Source organism: Rhinolophus hipposideros (assembly GCF_964194185.1).
Source record: "Rhinolophus hipposideros genome assembly, chromosome: 1".
Taxonomy (NCBI): domain Eukaryota; kingdom Metazoa; phylum Chordata; class Mammalia; order Chiroptera; family Rhinolophidae; genus Rhinolophus; species Rhinolophus hipposideros.
This window is the reverse complement of record NC_138047.1, coordinates 28,807,908-28,828,142: the sequence shown is the minus strand read 5'-3', so window position 1 is coordinate 28,828,142 and position 20,235 is coordinate 28,807,908. Positions and strand designations below refer to the sequence as shown.

The window sequence follows — 20,235 nt, the reverse complement described above, 5'->3', positions numbered from 1 at the left end:
AGTAGCCAGGAGCACTAGGCCAGTGGAGATGCTTCACATAGCAGGGAACCTGACCACGGAAAAGACACTCCTCAAATTATGGATACAATCGAAAATCCTCAACACAGTAATTGTGCTGTGAGATCAGCATTTATGTGAAGCACTCAGAATAAAGCTGCTTTGCTCTTTTCTGTGCATTTATCTAAACTTCTTATGAGACGTGGTTAGGAAAGATACAGCTCAGCACTAGTCTTTTTCTGAATCTAGGTGTGCACATGATGCCACAAATATCATCCATAACCGATATTTTCACATTTTTGTGTTCATCAAAGTAGCTTGATTGGGGTTTTCAATTAATTTTTTGCCCATTTCATCAGTAGAACTTATATATTTTTATCTGTTTATACATTGCACTTTGGTTCAAGATTTGCTTGGAAGAAAGGATGTCACTGTTGAAAAACACCATGATACAATATGTGGTACTGGAATGAGCCCCATCTGTACAACATGACTTTTAAGATCTATCTTGCAAATTTTCCATGAGGCTTAGACATTATAAATTATAGAGATGGAGATAAAGATAGAGATGGATACAGTTAGGTAACAGAATACTGGTTGCCTGGCCAACATTCATCTTTACTTCCCTTCTTTCTTTCTTATAAACCCAAATTTTATTCAGATTTTCACCTTCCTCCACATGGCCAGGTACTTCAGAGAAAGACTAATTCACAGCTCAGGAAATGGGGTGACCTGAGACCTTTAAACCAGTTGTGGTAATCCCATTCCTTTTACCAATGATTGGGTTAAGAATGAGAATTCAGCCCAACACAGCCAATGAAGTCTCCAGACTTCTGGGAAAGAGAAAAGGAATGAAATATCCCTGTTGTTTATTTGTTTGTTTGTTCATTTTTCTGTTTGTTGTGCCTCTTTGGGATGTTCTCTCTCGATGTGAAGCCTGGAACTGCTTCAGCTGTCTTCTGACCCTGAGGTCACCACTGCCAACACCCTAAGGGAAGCAGGACAGAGAAATACAAAGAATCTGAATCCTTGATGATCTTTTTGAAAATCTGTATCAACAAACCCAGGCATCGACCCTACTTCTATACTTCTTGTTACATGAGATAATAAATTTCCATCTTGCATGAGCCAGTTTGAGTAGGGTTAATTGTTACTAGTTGCCAAAACATCTTAAATAATAAAAAAGGTCAAACCCAGAACCTCACACATCAAAGCATGCTATATAAATGGTAGCTAACATTATTATTATTCTACTCCAACATTGCCCGTCCAGTCCCCTCTCACTACCCTCCAATACATTACCAATGTAATACAGATCAAGCTATTTTCCATCCTTATTCTGGTCACTTCTATTCTTAAGTGAAGTGACTATTCCCTATAGTGACTATTAGCATAGAATCCAAACTTCATTTTGTAAGTGCAATTTTTATTACTCACTTGGGGTATTTAGGAACAAGGCTCACATTCATCATTCTGCAATTATGAATTATAGCTTAGGATTCATTCTGTTTAGTTATACCTACATTATTTTTTAACTCTAATAAAAAATACCAGGATGTATAATTTTAATGGATTATTTCCAGCAGAAACCTTGGTATTTTACCACAAGGCAACAAAACTCCAATAGAATCCTAACAGAAAATGAACCCTTTCAGATTTTTGACACATAAAACATAAAGTGAATCTTTCTGTTCTCTTTATTTTAAGACTGGAGGACAATACCAAAGCCATCACACAATGAAGAGATGATGTCACAGTGGATAAGATAGACATATCTTTTGAAATAGGAATCCAGAGACCACATGGATCCTACTGGAAAACATGATTTAATAGTGAACAGGGTAATACACCAACAAGTAAAAGCAAGAATCCTTCCTTTGTAGCCCCCAAAGTAGCAGAATATGATAAAGCCAACATATCTAAAAAAATGATTCTGCCCCCAAAGTGACATTGCTTGCTGAGGCAGAGACTTGCAAATGCAAATGTGAAACAGTGAAATGCAAAAAGCCACCAAGGTGGCTCTGGTTCACCTAGGGTGAGACAGGGGAATCCTCAGGTAGAAAACGCTGTTTTAACATTTCCAGCAATCACATTCTACTAACGGGTTTGTAGGCAAGATTTAGTAGGCAAGGAGCCTCTTGATTAGAATCTACGGAAGAAAGGCAATTACCAAGATCGACACAGAAAGAGTGCTCAGTCACTAGGCCACAAATACATTCCTGAGAACTATGAGCAATATGGATAATGTATAGAAAGTGAAATCGAGTAAAGACCCAAACTGCTACAGGAAAAACAAAGAACAGAGAAACTATATAGCACCTTCATGGGGGACACTCGCTGCAGGGAGTTGGCCATCTCCACAGATGGAAACACCCATACGGTTCCGCTGGATCCCACGTTTTCAGCAGGTCATCGGAAGGTGTTTGTTACTCAGCCCCAGGAGGCTCTGGAAACCATACAGGGGAGAAACGAATTTTCATCTCTGACAATCCTTACATGCTTCCCAGCAGTTTAGTAAGGTGTTCCTTCAAGTAAGTACCTTGCAGGGAGCTCGCGGTGAGACAGGGATGAGAGCAAACATTACAAACCACCCAGCTCATTCTCCCAGACAGTTGCTCTCCAACCTGGCCAAGAAGCCTGGTAGGCAACTGGATTTCTAAAGCACGAATATACTATACTCTTAGGCAAAACCCATTGCTCTAGTGAAATAAATAACTGGAACCTTAACAGATCCCACTCTCATGAGGTTATGGGGAAAAAAGGAGGAGATGAAAAAGGACTTGAGCTTTCCTGATAGTAACACACAGAGCATGAGAATCTTCTTCAAAGACTGCTAGGCAGTACAGCATCTGACCTTGGCCTCAAAGAGATGCTGGCCTCTGTGTGCTATAACAGGCCCCAGGGGTCGACCAGACACCCTTGGGTACCTACCCAAGGCTATCCCCCAGCCTTCTTCCTAGCTGACGAAGTTTGCTCAACTGATCCCTCCTCAGCCAGGCCAGGGTTGTGATGTGTCCTGTCCCTCAATCTGACCCAGGAGAGGTGAGAGGAAGTCAGTTCCAGGAAAGCTTTCTTGGCTCTTAAAAAGAGACCCAGGGAGAAGAATGTCCCTCTTTCTGCCTCTGGGTATTGGATGGTAAAGATGGGAGCCTCGATCAGTAACCACTTTGGAACTATGAGGAAAAATAACCAACACACGGAGGCTGAAAGAGAAAGAAAATGGACAGAACCTGAGACTTGGTAGCGTCATGGAGTCACAGAATTCAGCAAGGTGGCATCCCACCTCCAGATTCTAGGTGACGTGAGACAGTGTACCCTGTGGGCCACTTGAGGTGATATCCTGTTACTGGAAGCTGAAAACATGGTAACAGACACTGAACTCTGTAGATCCAAATTCAACCTTATCAAAGGTGCAAATTACATCAACTGATTGAATACAAACAAAAATGTTTCTGTTCGACGAAAGTTCTTGCTGTTCCATGAACAAATGTAACAAATACAAAGGCAATTGCATCTTCATGATTTGTAAATGCTTTGTCATGTGCTTAGAACATTCGCTTCTCCTCAAATTAGCAAACTGCTGATCATTCTTCAAAATCTCTATGAAGGTCTTTCCCAGCTCTTTTAGGCACATCTAGTTGTTTCCTAATATTATTTCTGTGTATCTTGTAATTTCTTCTACTGAATGGCATTAAAGTTGTGAACCTGTAGCTGTCCCATGTGAATTCCCTGTAAGAGATATTGTCTGTCATGATTAATTTGATGTGTCAACTTGACTAGATCATGGGATGCCCAGATATTTGGTGAAGCATCATTTCTGGGTGTGTCTGTGAGGGTATTTCTGGATGAGATTAACATTTGAATCACTGGACTCAGTAGAGCATATTGCCCTGCCCAATGTGAGTGGGCATCACCCAACCCACTGAGGGAATGAACAGAACGAAGTTAGAGGAAGGGAGAATTTGCCTTCTTTATGCCTGTTTGAGCTGAGAGAGTAGTCTTCTCTTGACCTCGGACTGGGAATTACACTATCAGCTCTCCTGGTTCTCAGGCCATCAGACTTGGACTCAAGACATCACTGGCCTTCCTGAGTCTCTAGCTTGGGGATGGCAGATTGTGGGACTTCTCAGTCTCCACAACTGTATGAACGAATTCCTCATAATAAATCATATATATCCCATTGGTTCTGTTTTTCTGGAGAACCCTGACCAACACATTGTCTTATTCATCTTTATAGCACTAACACCTAACAGAGGACCTGGCACTTCGTTGGTATGGCAGTTTTAAAATATGCCCCCCAAATGTTAGAGTACAGCAGAAGCAGTGCTGTGCAAATCTACAGCTAAAGCATACAAAAGCTTATACAGTTTTAATCTCGTTCTCTTGAGATGCTCACTCTGTGGAATGCCCCACCATGTAAGGAGCCCAACGACTCTGACGCTGCCACACTGGAAAGGACACATAGAGGTGCTCCAAGGGACAGCCAGCATCAACTGGCAGCCACGTGACTCAGCCAGCTTGTTCACTGACAAGCCTTTAGGTGAGCACAGTCCTGAAGGCATCTGACTGCAACTACTGGAGAGATCCCAAGCAAGATCTGCTTAGAGAGTTCCCAAAGATCTGCTTAGATGAGTCCCTCCAAAATTCCTGACCCTCAAAATTGTGAGCAAAATGATTGTTTTAAGTCACCAAGTTTAAGGGTCACTGTTAGGCATCAATAATAACCAGACCAATTGGTACCAAATGAATATTTATAGAATGTATGAATGAGATGTCAAAGAAATCGTCTTACCATTGAAAAATGTTTTTAAGTGAAAGATCAGAATAATGTCATTCTGTGGTAAGTTTTGTGTACATAGATACACTTCTTACCACTTTCCACATTACGACTGAATTCTTACGAATCTCAAAGTCATGTATCAAAGTCCAGACATTGCGCTAGATGCCTTTTAGCTTTTAGCTCATCTACCCCTCATAACCTCTGAGGGTCTCTCGTATTTGTCAGTACATATTTTAAGTACAAAGAAGTAAAGTGCTGAGAGGCTGAGTTACCTGTCCATATAGGTAGCAAAATAACTGAGCTGTAATTTCCCCAGGACTGCCTGATCCCAAGCTCGTCTTCTCTCTACCACTGCACACAATCTTCTTCAGTAACTTTTATTTTACCTATAACCAATAAAAAGAAATGCTCAAATAGTTCATGATGTCACTCTATAATACCGTGGGGATAACCTAATGTCATGGACAATGGGTTGGATCAGCCTAGGGTAAAATTGGACATGGTTATCCAGGACAAACACGTAGAGTTCTACCTCTAATGCCAATTCTGTGGCCCTCCAACAACAAAGTTCCTTCCTCCTTTCCACCTCCTTGTCCCATTCAAAACCACAGATTCTCAATCAGAAGGACAGCTCTGGAGCACTGGGATTACAGAATCCAAGCCAAGATAAGGTGGACAAGAAGTCAATCTGTGAATCAGCTACAACACATTTTAACAGCATATGGTCATACATGGTGTAGAATCTGTGTGGGGGAAAAGAGATGACAAAGATAGCGTCCTTGTTGTTTGGTCATTTGGATCCACATAAGGAGAAAAAACAAAATGTATAAAACAAAGTAAACCATAACATAATATATAAGTGTTAGTCCAAGGTTGTTTCAAGATCATTTTTTCTAAGTATAAAATTCAGATCATTTAAAAAAAAAAAAAACTAACCTAGTTAATCGAATTTGAACACAACTACAGGTCACATTTTGATTAACTTCCTTCTACTCTTTTTTAATTCATGTATAATAATATAATTAGGTGCATACCTTATAGTTCTATATCCTACTTTATTTCACATAATGGCATATTTTGAACACATTCTAGATGATTATTTTCAAATTGAACCCTACTGGGCTGTTTTGAGAAAGCATACCAGGACTTCATATTAATATTGTGATATTATTTCAGTAAATTAACACATTAATGCATCAAACTTTTATTTTAGCCCTATAAATTACACTACAAGTTATAGTTATAGTTATATTTGTAGTTATTAAACTACAATGTTAGTTTTATAGAAGTACAATTGCTCCTAAGAGCAAGCAAGACTCATACTAGAAAAAAAATCAAGTGCTGTCACCTCTTGAAAAGAAATTGCACCTGTTTATGTGAATCTGGTCAAAAAGAAACACGAAATAGAAATACCATTGTCAACTCCACCCCCTGCATGCCCTTAGTGCCCTAATAATGATTACCTGTATTACTAATGTAAATTTTATTATTGTTTTAGACCACCATTTTAAGTGGGTCATTGTTACCAGACGTAAACTCTTGCCTACACCAAAATTTTTTTTTATATAAAGGTGGTTTCACATTCATCAGCCCTTCAGAGATGAGCTTCAATGCACTTTCTCCTACATTATAATTTTGTCAGTATTTTAAAAGTTACATGGTATAAGACTTTAAAAAAAAGCCTAAAATTCCAGAATTGTGTTAATGTTTTTAATGAAGTCTCCAAAAGGGAGGGAAAAGGAGGGGCTTAACAAAAAGGAAGTTATATTATGCCATTTATATACATTTAAATAAGACAAGTAGTAAGCTGTTTGACATTTATTTTACACCGTCTATACAAAGACGTAGTGTGAACTTCAAAAGGAAATAAATGGAGATATCAAGGTTTTCTTGGATCTATATCACACTTAATTCGTAGCATTGAACAAAGTACTCTGGAAGATTAGGCATGTTGGCTAAATGATATTGCTTGAAAGTTAATTCCAAATAGTAATGTGTAAGTGACTATTGTCTACTCAACAGCCATTCTCCCCTGTTCAGCTTCCTTGCTACAAGAGTCTGTGGGCACCAGCTGCCCACCAGGTCCTTGCGTCTACAGCCTCCCTTGCAGCTAAGAGTGGTGTGACAGGTTCAGACCAATGTGACCTAAGCAGAAGTTAGTCAAAGGCCTTTGAGGAAAGGTTTTCTTTTCTAATAAGAAAGCTGCATAAAGGGAGGTCCTGCCACTCTTGCTGCTCAGCTGCTGCCCTGTGAAATGCGATGATTCAGCAGCAGGCGGCCCTACGTAACCAAAGGACAAGCCAAAAGACTAGAAGCCAACCATTGGGCCTAACATTGTTGAGTAGCAGAATGAACCAGTGATCGACCTTCTTGCTTCCATATTAATTGATATATGATGGTTAATTAATAATTAATAATTCTTAGCCAAGCCAGTTTTACTTAGGAGGTCTTTACTGCACCTGAAAGTTCCCAAACTAATGTACAATGCATTCTATGTCATAAGAGTTTCAGCACCTACTACTCCAGTGTAAATGGAGGGGCGGGGGGAATCACTTGATTTTTAGAACATATTTTAGAATAATTATAAAATGAATCATGCAGTTGCCATTTTCCAAAATGACAGGTACAGGTAAAATGAGAACGATTCCTGGCCAGTGGCACATATTTGCCTCAGTCATCTCTATCCATTCACAATTTGGCCTTGTTACAGCAGACACAGCAATGAGTACTTCCTTCTGACAGGATCCTTTTCCTAGTGGTGGAGAAAATAGAGGAGGAAGACCTTCACTAGAGTTTAATGTCAACATAGAGGAATATAAAAATAATCTCAGCCGTTTTAATTCTAATAGAGATTGAAGCAAGATCCATTAACCTCTACCTTCCCTTCCATCTATGGAGTGGGTGACTCAAGACATAATACTTCTTGAAAGACAGATTTTTAAAACACCAAGACGCCCCAATATTGTCCGACAGAGTTTCATTCTCTAACAATATAGTATTTGATTGCTTCCTTGAAAGACAATAAGCTTTTACGAGAAACAATTGTTTTATAAAACACCTAAGAAATGTCATTAGTTAGTAAAGAGTTCCCTGCTTAATCTCTGGAACGTATCATTTTATTGGTACGTATATGTCAGACCCTCTCTTGCATCAAGAATTTTATGTTGGATTTTTAAATTAAAATCCACTGAAATATAATTTTCCCAAAATTTCTTAAATTCAAGACAAACAATATATTGGTAGTCTCCTAACTTGATATCCAATGTTTTGTAAAAAATCCCCTACTCTGAGTTAGATTCCTGCCTTCAACTGTTTATATTATTAAGCTTGTGGGCTATTCGGGAACAAGACATCTGTTCAGAAATCCCTTTAGAAAGTTTCTACATTATTTATGTCATTACTAAAGCTATTTCCCCTCCCTTAAAAAACAGCTGCTTTACATACAAAAGAAAAAAATCATTATTTAGCTGGCAATTTTGATAAACGATTCTGGTTTGCTTTTAGCTGACCCATCATTGCCTTTTATACACTAATTGGCTTCCTAAATCTCTCTTCTCTCAAAGATTGTCAAGTAGGCATTTAATTTAATAGTAAATTCTAAATGCTATTCTCATAGTCTCTCAATTAAAAATAAATTTTAATGATTTTTATGTAAATGGTTTTAATCTCACAAATTATTAGTTAGATCCCCTAAATGGCTTATAACATGATTTTTGAAAGCTCTGAACTCTTGTCTGCTTATTTTCTCCTGTAAACTTAATATACTTACCAAAAATGTCCACATTCCACAACATCAAAGCTTTCATCTAATCTCAAAAGAAAAAAGAAAAAAAAATTAAATGCCAATTAAAAGCCAAAATCAACTATTTTCAGCCTCAATTTTCAAATGTCAGTTTGTTTTTACCTAATTCTAGTAAATTTATATAGTGTAATTCTAAACTTTCCTATTTGACATTTCCCTGCTGAAGAAAAGCAATAGAAACTTTTCACCATCTGTGCTGCTTTTGGAAACCAGCCCCTCCCATCTGTAATCTGGGTAATGCAGCGCGCTGGCTGGGCCTTACAAGGGGAATTTGCTTTCACAACTGCGCTCAGAACTCCAACTCCAGGAATTACCAGTCGTTACTCTGTAGTTGAATGTTCTGGAGAACGGCCCTCTATTAACAGGGTACCAACAAAAGAAATAGGTGAGTGTCTATATTCAAAAAACCAGAAAAGGGAACTCTGATTAGGAGGAGTGGGAAAAGGAATCAATAGAATGACCAAGGCGTGGTCTTTGCATTTTTGAATACAGACCATTTTCTGATGAATAAACTAATATTTCTGAAGCTTTTGAATTTTTAATTCTTGTGGAGTTCAGTTTTTCCAAAACAAAAGTGAGCAGTGTTTTCAGTATAAAGAGGTTCTAACTTGACTTCCGTTTAAAAAAAAAGAAAAGACTGTTGGGGGTTATAACTACACCCTAGTTGATATGCCTAGAATTCTTGGCGAAAGTAACTTCCCAAAAACGGGGGTGGGGGGAGGGGTGGTTCTGCTTGTCTGTTTATAATGTAGTGTATAATGAGGTTGCTAAATTAGACAAAACAGGAGGAAGACAAATTCCGTTAGCTCAAGCAATATACAAACGTGCTAGTTATTTTTGTTTCATGACAAGAGTTGTTTTGAAACAGATAGTGACCAACTACCACCACCCCGCAAAAAAGTGAACTGGCCTCAAATATACCTTCTTCTGTTCCGACCTCCTCACCGACTTTGATTCTCTAGCCATACTCATTCCTGATGTGAAACCTGACAAATAGCAAAAATCTCGACACAGAACGAGAAAGAGGAGAGAAAGAAGAGAGAGAGTTGGGGGGGAGAGAGAAGAAAGGAGGGAGGGGGAGAATGGGGGTGGGGGAGAAGAGAGGAGAACGCACTTTGCCACCCTCCTGGCTAACTGAAATGCTTGTTCCCGAGATTACAGTAATTACAGCCCCAGCATGAGTTCCATACAAGCGCTAAATGAAACAGCACATCAATTAAAAAATAAACACTCCATTCTAGGAGAAAGACAACCCCCTGGGACGTCCTAACAAGCGTAAATGAACCTGCCAGGCCGCCGGCCCCTCGCCTCCCCCTTCTCCCCCCACTCCGTCTTAAGGTGGTCGCCGAGCTGGCGCGGGCGGCGCTGGTTGGCTGCGTCCCAAGTGGCTGAAAAGCAGACTGGGTCCATCTCCGCTCCTTGCAGATCACCGATACGTGTCAGCGCGTCCGCGCCAGAGCGCAGCACTGCCTCCCACCGTAGAGAAGGCTCTGGCCAAAAACACGTGAACTTTGCATAGATGTACATATGTTCCAAAAGTACGAGAGGGAGAGAGAATCCTACCGCAGTTTCCAGTCTGTCCTATTTATGTTTTTCTTCCCTCCCTTCCTTCCTTCCTTCCTTCCTTCCAAGGAGAAAAGGAATTATTTTTGTTAAGGGAACACTAGGTCCTGGATGCCTTATATATGTATTTTATCTCACCTAATTATCAGACCCCCTGCGAGATATGTACTATTACCCCGCTGTCTAGGTAAGGACACTGAGGCTCGTCTAGGTCACTCCGCAAAAGCAGGAGAACACTGGGACCGCCCCTGTGTCCCGCGCCCCTCGCGGCTGGGCTCCGGGACACCTCTTCATGGCTGTCCCATCCAGACCCACCATCCAGAGTAAACTGCCGTCGTTCCACTCCTCTCGCATTTCCAAGCCTCAAAGACCATTCTGAGAACCTCAAAAAGGGCATCCTTTCCCAGGTCTCCCGCAGAGCCCGGCCCGGCCTCACGGAGGGGCGCGGGTCCCCATTGCCAGCCGGTCACCCACATTAGAAGAGAGTCGTAAGCAAGGACTTGACTTGTTTGAACCGAGCTTAGGAGAGCGCGTGCTGCATAAAACCTCCTCCCCAGTCCCTTAAGCGCAGACTTGGAAATGGAAGCCCTCAGATGCACTGAGTGCCGTGGGGACAGTCGTGGCAAAACCTTCGTCTCTGCGGTCAATCCCAAGGTTATCGAAACTCTTCATTGGCAGACAGCGCGCATGGCAGTGCGGACACTCGGACCGCCTTAAGGAAGGCTGAGCCTTGGGAGCGCGGAGACTCCGCCCCGTCCCTGACGATTGGCGCGCCCGGCCGAGGGCGGAGACCGAATCCGCGCCGTATAAATATTCATGAGCCGGCCGGGAGGCTAGCGGGGCCGCAGCCGAGAAGTTGGGTGAAGGGCGCAGCTCCAGCTTAGGAGGAGGTGGTGGTGGGCGCGAGCTGCGCCGCTCAGGTGTCTGCTCCGCCTTCCGGTCTGGATTTGGTTCTGCGTGTCTAGAGAGGAGGGGACTGCCTGCACCTCGCTGATTGCTGGCTAGAACGTGGCGCGGACTTTTACCCGACCGACGCGGGGCAGAGAGGGCGGCGGCCTCGACGGAGGCGGGTCCCCAGCTCCGGAGGCAGCAGCGCCGCTTTGGGGGCGAGCATGAGCCCCCGGGGGCCGAAAGGGGGGCGCAGGGGCTGACCCGGCGCGGGAGCGGCCTGGCCCAGCCATCTTGACTGCGCGCCGCGGCCCGAAAGGAAACTTGCTGCGCCGCCGCCCTCTGCGCCCAGCCAAGTCACCAGCGCCGGCGCCGCGCGGAGAAGTGGCCCGGCACACCGGAGAGAACGCGAGCGAGTGAGGGACGATGAGCCGGGCACCAGCCACTCTGCTGCGCGAGGGCTGAGGTCGACCAGGGCAGACCCTCGGGGACCTTGGCGCACCCCTACAGCCACCCTCATCTCCCCGGAGCGCCGGGAGGAAGGTGCGGCGGACCGCACCGTACGGACGTGTCCCGAGAAGGGACTAGGATACTGCAGACCCCTCCTCCTGGGAGAAGCAAGGAGACACCAACAGGGCACCCGCTTTCCCCTTCTCCGGCTTTCTCGCCGGATCCCCCTCCGCGCGCTGCCTGGAGGGTGAGGGCACGCAGCATGGAGTGGGGTTACCTGTTGGAAGTGACCTCGCTGCTGGCCGCCTTGGCGCTGCTGCAGCGCTCCAGCGGCGCTGCAGCCGCCTCGGCCAAGGAGCTGGCGTGCCAAGAGATCACCGTGCCGCTGTGCAAAGGAATCGGCTACAACTACACCTACATGCCCAACCAATTCAACCACGACACGCAGGACGAGGCGGGCCTGGAGGTGCACCAGTTCTGGCCGCTGGTGGAGATCCAGTGCTCACCGGACCTCAAGTTCTTCCTGTGCAGTATGTACACGCCCATTTGCCTGGAGGACTACAAGAAGCCCCTTCCTCCCTGCCGCTCGGTGTGCGAGCGCGCCAAAGCCGGATGCGCGCCCCTCATGCGCCAGTACGGCTTCGCCTGGCCGGACCGTATGCGCTGTGACCGGCTCCCGGAACAGGGCAACCCCGACACGTTGTGCATGGACTACAACCGCACCGACCTCACTACGGCGGCCCCCAGCCCGCCGCGCCGCCTGCCTCCGCCACCTCCCGGCGAACAGCCGCCCTCCGGCAGCGGCCACGGCCGCCCGCCAGGGGCCAGGCCCCCGTCCCGCGGCAGGGGCGGGGGTGGCGGGGACGCGGCGGCGCCCCCCACACGCGGCGGCGGCGGGAAGGCGCGGCCCCCTGGCGGCGGCGCGGCGCCCTGCGAGCCTGGCTGCCAGTGCCGCGCGCCCATGGTGAGCGTGTCCAGCGAGCGGCACCCGCTCTACAACCGTGTCAAGACCGGCCAGATCGCCAACTGCGCCCTTCCCTGCCACAACCCCTTCTTCAGCCAGGACGAGCGAGCCTTCACCGTTTTCTGGATTGGCCTGTGGTCTGTACTGTGCTTTGTTTCCACCTTCGCCACCGTGTCCACCTTCCTCATCGACATGGAGCGCTTCAAGTACCCTGAGAGGCCCATCATCTTCCTCTCCGCCTGCTACCTCTTCGTGTCGGTCGGCTACCTCGTACGCTTGGTGGCCGGCCATGAGAAGGTGGCGTGCAGCGGTGGCGCGCCGGGCGCGGGCAGTGCGGGCGGCGGGGGCGGCGCAGCGGCGGGCGCGGGCGCGGCGGGCGCGGGCGCGGGTGGCCCGGGCGGGCGCGGCGAGTACGAGGAGCTGGGCGCCGTGGAGCAGCACGTGCGCTACGAGACCACGGGCCCCGCGTTGTGCACCGTGGTTTTCCTGCTCGTCTACTTCTTCGGCATGGCCAGCTCCATCTGGTGGGTGATCCTATCGCTCACGTGGTTCCTGGCAGCTGGCATGAAATGGGGCAACGAGGCCATCGCGGGCTACTCGCAGTACTTCCACCTGGCCGCGTGGCTCGTGCCCAGCGTCAAGTCCATCGCCGTGCTGGCGCTCAGCTCCGTGGACGGCGACCCGGTGGCGGGCATCTGCTACGTGGGCAACCAGAGCCTCGACAACCTGCGCGGCTTCGTGCTGGCGCCGCTCGTCATCTACCTCTTCATCGGCACCATGTTCCTGCTGGCGGGCTTCGTGTCGCTCTTCCGCATCCGCTCGGTCATCAAGCAGCAGGGCGGCCCCACCAAGACGCACAAGCTGGAGAAGCTCATGATCCGCCTGGGCCTCTTCACCGTGCTCTATACGGTACCGGCCGCCGTCGTGGTCGCCTGCCTCTTCTATGAGCAGCATAACCGCCCGCGCTGGGAAGCCACGCATAACTGCCCGTGCCTGCGGGACCTGCAGCCCGACCAGGCGCGCCGACCAGACTACGCGGTCTTCATGCTCAAGTACTTCATGTGCCTGGTCGTGGGCATCACCTCGGGCGTGTGGGTCTGGTCAGGCAAGACGCTTGAGTCGTGGAGGGCCCTGTGCACCCGCTGCTGCTGGGCCAGCAAGGGCGCCGCTGTGGGCGGGAGTGCTGGCGTGGGGGACACGGGCGGGCCGGGGGCCGGCGGGGGGGCGGGCGGGGGGCCGGGGGGCGGGGCGGGCTCGCTCTACAGCGACGTCAGCACCGGCCTGACGTGGCGATCTGGCACAGCCAGCTCGGTATCCTACCCAAAGCAGATGCCATTGTCCCAGGTCTGAGAGAAGGGGAGGGGACACCGGAAGAAATGGGGGGGCGAGGAGGCCAAGTCCTGCGAAGGGACACTAGACGGGCTGAGTTTCCCACCCCTTCACCGTGTTGACTGCTATTAGCATGATAATGAACTCTTAATGGTATCCATTAGCTGGGACTTAAATGACTCGCTTAGAACAAAGTACCTGGCATTGACGGCTCCCAGACCAGCCCCCTATCCTCCATTGCTTTGCGAGAAGCTCCTCCCGCCAGGCGTTAATTTTTATTGGCAGAGGAGGGTGGACTCTCCTGTGTTCCCAGAACCCAAGGTTTGGAACCCTCGCTGGTTGCCAGTCGCTGAGCTTGAAGCCAGATCTACAGATTTCACCTGAGGGACCTATTTTTCTCCTACGTAGACTCTTACTCCTTACATATCCTAGTGGAGGGATGATCGCGACCTAACGGGATTGCACGGTTTGGGTATTCTTAATGACCAGGCAAATGCCTTAAATAAACAAATGTCTTAATTGTACACCCCAAATAAATACGGGTTTCTTACAGTAGAGGATGTATTTATATAATTATTTGTTAAATTGTAAAAATTGTAAAATATGTACATATCCAAAGATATACAGTCTGTACATTTTTTGTAAAATTTTAGAGGCCACCCCTGTAAGAACAAATATAAGTATTCTATTTTGTCAATAAAATGACTTTTGATAAATGATTTAAACATTGCCCTCTCCCCCTGCCTCAGAATTTTAAGCTGTTACCTTTAAAGTGCTTGCTAAGGACATGCTGGAAAAAATGGACATTTTCTGGTTTCTGACTCTGTACACTGACCTTAGGCATGGAGAAAATGACCTGTTAAACCCTAGTTCTTAAGTTGTTGAACTGAAATCAAAACTGAGTTTTTGTACCTTCCAAAAAACTGGTAGCTCTCTTTTTGATCCATGGACAACAACACACACCTTAGAGTATGTAAGAGGGACTTTTGCAAGGAAGCAATTCTACTCAGGCCTTGTTATTTATCTTGTATAATACCACTAAAGGCTTCAAAACCCCACATTTATTTCTCTCTCGAGTTCGTGATTTTGAAAGCACCTGGGTTACCAGCAACTAAACACACTGCTGAAGTGTAGAGGTTAATGTTTTAAACTATGGATCACACTTTACAGTATAAGTCATTTGACAATTTGGTAGTGGAGCAGGCGTCTTTAATGGATTAAACTAACGGGTTAACATCTTAATAACCTTTCCAGGCTTGTGTATATCAAATGTGCTTCTTTTCTTAGAGAAAAAGCTATTGTTCCTCTGTAAAAGACTAAGCTAATTTATTTGAGCAGAAGGCTGTTGAATTAGCAGAAGAATGCTTTGGCAATTGTTGAACTTTTTACCTGTCTGCCCAGTGGCCCAGCACATCATTCCTTTAAGAGCAGCTAAATGAATAGGGTTAATCTGTAGGGAACTTGGTCTTTTGAGTTTAAAAAACTTTGATCTTTTCTCCTCTCCAAATGTGCTGTATAGTCTGAAGTTTCTTTCCCTGCTGCCTGGCTCCTCTTGGCGCAGACCAATTGGCCACCGTGGAGCCTTAAAGTTCCCCCATTAAAGGCATGTGGGACTTTTACTTTAAAAAGGAGAGAGAGCGAGGGAGAGGAAGACTTGTAACAGTTAGTGAAGACCAGAGGCACAAGTGCGCTCAGCCTTTTAAACAGCTTTTCCTGGCATTGTTAGCCAGCCTGCAGGCAGCTAGGCATGGGTTGAAGCATTATAGAAAAAAGCTCTGAATGCCCTACAGGTGGTCTGCGCACATAATCCCCCAATTTAAAGCGTTTTCCTTTGCTGGACAATTGCATTACAAAACTCCCTTCTTTTTTGCTCCTAATTGAACCAATGAACTATTATAAACTACAAGTTTTTCTTAAAAAAAAAAAAAAAAAAAACCTCCATGCCTAAATTCTATTGACTAAATTCTGGCAAGTTTTCTGAACTGAACCTTTTAAAGCACCGGAAGTAAAATCTTCAGCAGACATTTCTCTTTTTCAGATATTTTTATTCCTCCTGCTTGTTATTTTCTGACAGATTAGCAATAATTTAAAAGTAATTGGTAAGGTTGTGTGTTCATACTGAAAAGATAGCCCCAGGTCCCTTATTAACCTGTCAATCAAGATAAGAAATGGGCAGCTACCCTGCTAATGATGGGGACATCAAACTGGGGGGTGGGGGGACCTGTTTTCTGCAGCCTGCTAAGACGTTTGTTCTCTTTTCCTAATAGGAAAATTTAGTGGTTAAAAAAAATTTTATTTTAATAGGGTGGGAACTATTTCCCTAGCTCATCTTTCTCATCTAAGAGGCTTTTAAGAAGAGTTTTGTGATAAAACATTTTGCAAATCCTTTCCAGAGTCATTCTTAGTGTTAATTGGATTGTTGAATTAGATATGCAATAAGGACACCCAGTTTAGCTGTCATGCCGATTTTATTTTTTAAAGTCAGAGGCATTGTAAAATCTTCACCTCCCAGCAGTTTTATTCATTAAATAATTACTATTTTGTAACTTAAGTTTCAATAAGTGCCCTGCATCTAACCTATGTGGTGAGTCTCATGTAAGTATACATAAACCAGCCATAAACTTTACATTTGTCAGTTATAAAGTAGCATTGGAGGGCATTCCCATAGTCTTTACCACATCTGTGGGATGGAGAGAGAGCTAAAAGTCACTAGTCAACATGCTGATTTTCTAATGTGGCAATATCCTCATAGACACATTTTCAACTATGTGACACAGTAGAAAATGTTATTTGAAGCTTTCTTCCTTCAGTGTATCCTTGTAAAATGCCATATTTGATAACTTATACAAAATGCCTGTAAGTGTGCTTAGGATAAGCAAACTTAACAAATCCCATTGACATTCTGGGGACAGCTCACAGTAAAAGACCCGTACCTGTAATCACTAGAGACTGATTTTAGAGACTGATATTAAACTACAAGTGCCGGTTCTTTGACTTTAAAGCTAAACCTTGAGTTGCAAAGTTGCCAATGCCAAAATTGTATCTATTAATGGAATAAAAAACCCAAAATTGACTTGGGGGTAAGAAAAAGGAGAAAGAGTATTTAGCCATTTGCGTTAGACAAATGAATGAGTCCCTGACAGAACACCTCCTCTGTGTTCTACAGGTATGTCTTGAATTACTATATGGAACAAGTGTTAGTTTTTGAAAATCTTGTCAAGTATGGGGGATGGGGAGGGGATGTGGTTACTGTGTGGCTAGAAAAATCAATGTCAATAAAGTCTAATATGGTTAAAACCATTAGTAAAGCCAAAGCTCATTGAAATTACTTGTGGGAGAAGTTATGTGAAACACTTTCTTTTTGCTTTATCATAAATGCAATTTGAAAGTATAAAAACAGAAGGGGAAAAATGTATAAAGTTTAAGGAACAAACTCACCATTAGTTTCTTAGCCTGTATTGATGGCATTTCAGGTTCCTGTAAATCCTTCCGAGTTTGGGGGCAGGAAAAAGATTGTCTTGCCAAACAAACAGAAAAAATCACACAGAGACAAAAGCTGTTGCAAAGCACAGGATGCAATTTAAAGTACAGGTGCAAACATTTCTGTTGAGATGCCAAACAATCACAAGTGTAGTGATCAGCTCTCCACATTTGATACTGCACTGCCACCTTGTGGTACCACAAACTTTCAGAACCGGGGGAATGGACAGGTTCTTTTGTTGAATTCATTCAGAAATACTGGGCCCCCAGGGCTGACCCTGCCCCACACACAGACCCCACCTAGAGGGCTTGCAAGCACTTTGCATTCATAATTTTGAATTTTTTCTCTTAAGGATCCCCAAACTTCATCAGCTTAAGTCCCCACAAGACCACAACTGAATTAAATCCTCACTATAACAGTTATGCTAAAAATATAATTAAGCTGTGTTGAAATCCAAAGGTCTATCTTCTTAAAAAATTATCTTCTGAGTTAGTTTTAGTTGAAGAATAGGCCGCTTGCCAAAGATCCACCATACTTTTTATTGAGGAAAGAATGAATCGTGAAGAATAGTTTGAGGTGGCATGTAGTTGCTTTCTTATTACGACTTAACAATTTCCCACGTAGAAGTCCATCTGCTGAGCCCAGGGAACACGTTTCAGTGCTGCACGTGAATGCTGCTGGGTTGGGTGGGATATAGACTGTCCCCCGATGTCCAGCCAGGTGTTTGTGGAAACACACCAAGGAATAGACACTGCTGTGAAACGAGGTCAGCCAAAGGGAAGAGCATCTGCGGTGGAATATATGAGTCCTGTGGGAGGAAGATTTCCATAGCACAGCAGTGTGGGAAGACCAGGCTTTCAACTGGTGCATATGGAAAAGAGGCAGCCTCACAGACTCCACGGCTGAAGAGTTCTTGTTCCTGGGGGTCAGATGGCTGGTGGAGACAGGAGAGAAAGAGGAGGCACTAGTCAAGGGGATATAGACTGACAAAGATCTTAGAGGCCACTACCACAATCACGGAGTTTTAAAGACGGAGATCCCAGGGCCCATTGAGAATCTTGCTGCTCCATAGACAAGCAGCAGAGGCAAGACCTAGGAGCACAATGGAGAGACGTAGAGTCTCAGGTCGTGCTCAGTGAATCAGAAGCTGTATTTTAACAGGCCCCCCACGTGTTTAGCATGCATAGGTGAGCCCTACACTAAAGCCCAAAGAGGACTGGACTCGCCGAAGTTCATGCAGTCGGGAGAAGGGCAGGGTTTGGAAGGCACTGATCCTATTTGTCACTCCTATTTCTGCCTTTCCCAGCTGCCCTGCTACCTGCGTAAATCCCTTTAGCCACCACTATGTGCATCTGTTCTTGAACATCAACTGACCAGGGCTGTGTCTACCTAGACCCAAAATCACACGAGAATACAGGTTTCCCCATGGTTGGTGATGACCTCCATAGGAACATCAAACACACAGCCTCAGAGGCTGCCGGCATAGCTCTGGAAAGCTTTGTCTCTCGGCCCACTGGCCAACTTGAGCCAGCTCACCTGCTCTCTGCGGCCTGTATCCTCAGTAATACAAACATTGCATAGTGAGCTGTTTCCTAGTTGATACAAAAGGCCCAAGGACACAGAGTCTGCTGGCTTAGTGAGGAGCTGCAGTGACCTGGAGGAATGAGAGGACTCCATTGCTGATAGCTAGAGCTCATAATGGGGCGAGGGGCCAGAATTGGAAACATCTGCCCAGGGAGAGCCTGGCCAGGGCCATAGAGGAAAGCAGACTTCAGAGCCACTGGGCAATGAAGCCAGGACAGGGCAGGGCACGGAGCAGGAAACAGAGCACAAACAGACACCAAGGGGAGCATCACGGAAATCTCTGGAATGAGAGAGTGTCCAAGTGGGTGGAGGCCCCGGTATAAGGTATCCACAACTCTAGGAGCCTAGGCAGCAGCAGACTATCAAACAGCAGGCAACCTCTGCTATGGCCAATAAGGGGCTGTGCCATCCGGAGGCTCGAGAGGACGACCGATTCACCGAGGGGTCATGTTTCTCCCAGACAGATCGCATTTTCCGCTCCCGGGGCAGCTCTTCACGGGCTTCCTGAGACTGAGCGTTCATGTGCAGAAACTGCTCCACCGCTCTTCGGATTGCTTTGGCTGGTACCATACCCTGCTCGCCATGCCTGGTGTCATGCAGGGTCTCAGCTCCCGCTCCCGCCAGGTGAATGCAGGATATGGTGAGGCTGAAAAGGAACGCCAACAGAGCCACAAGTAGGGGAGTCATACCACTATATTCTCGATGGCGGCCAGTGGAGACACTAGAAGCAAACATCCGCCAGTACTCCACCAAGGGGTCTCCCTCCAGGGGGACACAGGAGGTAGGGTCCACAGGATCCGCACTAGCTGCAGTCAGAGTTTGACAATCGCAGTCAGCACTTGCTATCGTAGCCACGGCAGTTATACACAAAATAATAATGGCTAATGGCCAACTGGTTACAGCTGATTGAGCCAGCACCTTTCCACGTGAGACCGAGAGCCTGGAACTGCTCTCTGAGACTCCCTCCCTACAGAGAACAAACCAAAAAGATTAGCTCCGCTAATTTAAACCAGGTCCTCGGAGATGACCTAAGGAATGGGTGGTACCTGAGAAGGGGAAGTGGTGGCCAGAGAACGATGAAAGCAAAGGAGAACTGGCCAGAGCAAGAGGATAAATAAGGATAAATTTTAACTGAACGGCCAAGTTTTAATGGCTTTTCAAACCTTGGGGCAAACCATTATGCACAGAGGATAAAGTTACCTATTTATATCACCATAACCACTCAGGTGAACCATACACTAATTTAAAGTTTAAAAAAAAAACAATTTCCAATGTTTCTGCTTAACACCCTGGCAGTAGTTCTCACCCCTGCCTACACATAAGCACTTGAGATGCTACTTAAAAATACTGATGCCCTGGCAGCATCCCAGACCAACTGAGTCAGAATTTCTGGTGAT

The 20,235-nt window shown here is 45.6% G+C and overlaps 1 protein-coding gene and 1 long non-coding RNA gene across 4 annotated transcripts; one reads left to right on the top strand and one right to left on the bottom strand.

Annotated features, from left to right (window-relative positions):
• Nucleotides 1-637: 637 nt before the first annotated feature.
• Nucleotides 638-10,829, bottom strand: LOC308497826. Of its 3 annotated transcripts, XR_013993386.1 has the most exons (7): nucleotides 9,501-10,802; nucleotides 8,547-8,583; nucleotides 5,310-7,529; nucleotides 5,050-5,163; nucleotides 2,929-3,200; nucleotides 2,317-2,443; nucleotides 638-985 (listed from the first exon to the last, which is right to left on the bottom strand). It is a non-coding gene; the product is annotated as an uncharacterized lncRNA (long non-coding RNA). The 3 variants fall into 3 exon arrangements; XR_013993385.1 differs by lacking the exon at nucleotides 2,929-3,200 and having other exon boundaries at nucleotides 10,458-10,829; XR_013993387.1 differs by lacking the exon at nucleotides 2,929-3,200.
• A 913-nt stretch (nucleotides 10,830-11,742) lies between these two features.
• On the top strand, nucleotides 11,743-13,903 carry FZD8 (frizzled class receptor 8; the record flags this gene model as incomplete). Its single annotated transcript, XM_081048817.1, has 1 exon — nucleotides 11,743-13,903. One exon carries the CDS (start codon nucleotides 11,743-11,745, stop codon nucleotides 13,792-13,794), a length of 2,052 nt encoding a protein of 683 aa, XP_080904943.1. The 3' UTR covers nucleotides 13,795-13,903.
• Nucleotides 13,904-20,235: the final 6,332 nt, after the last annotated feature.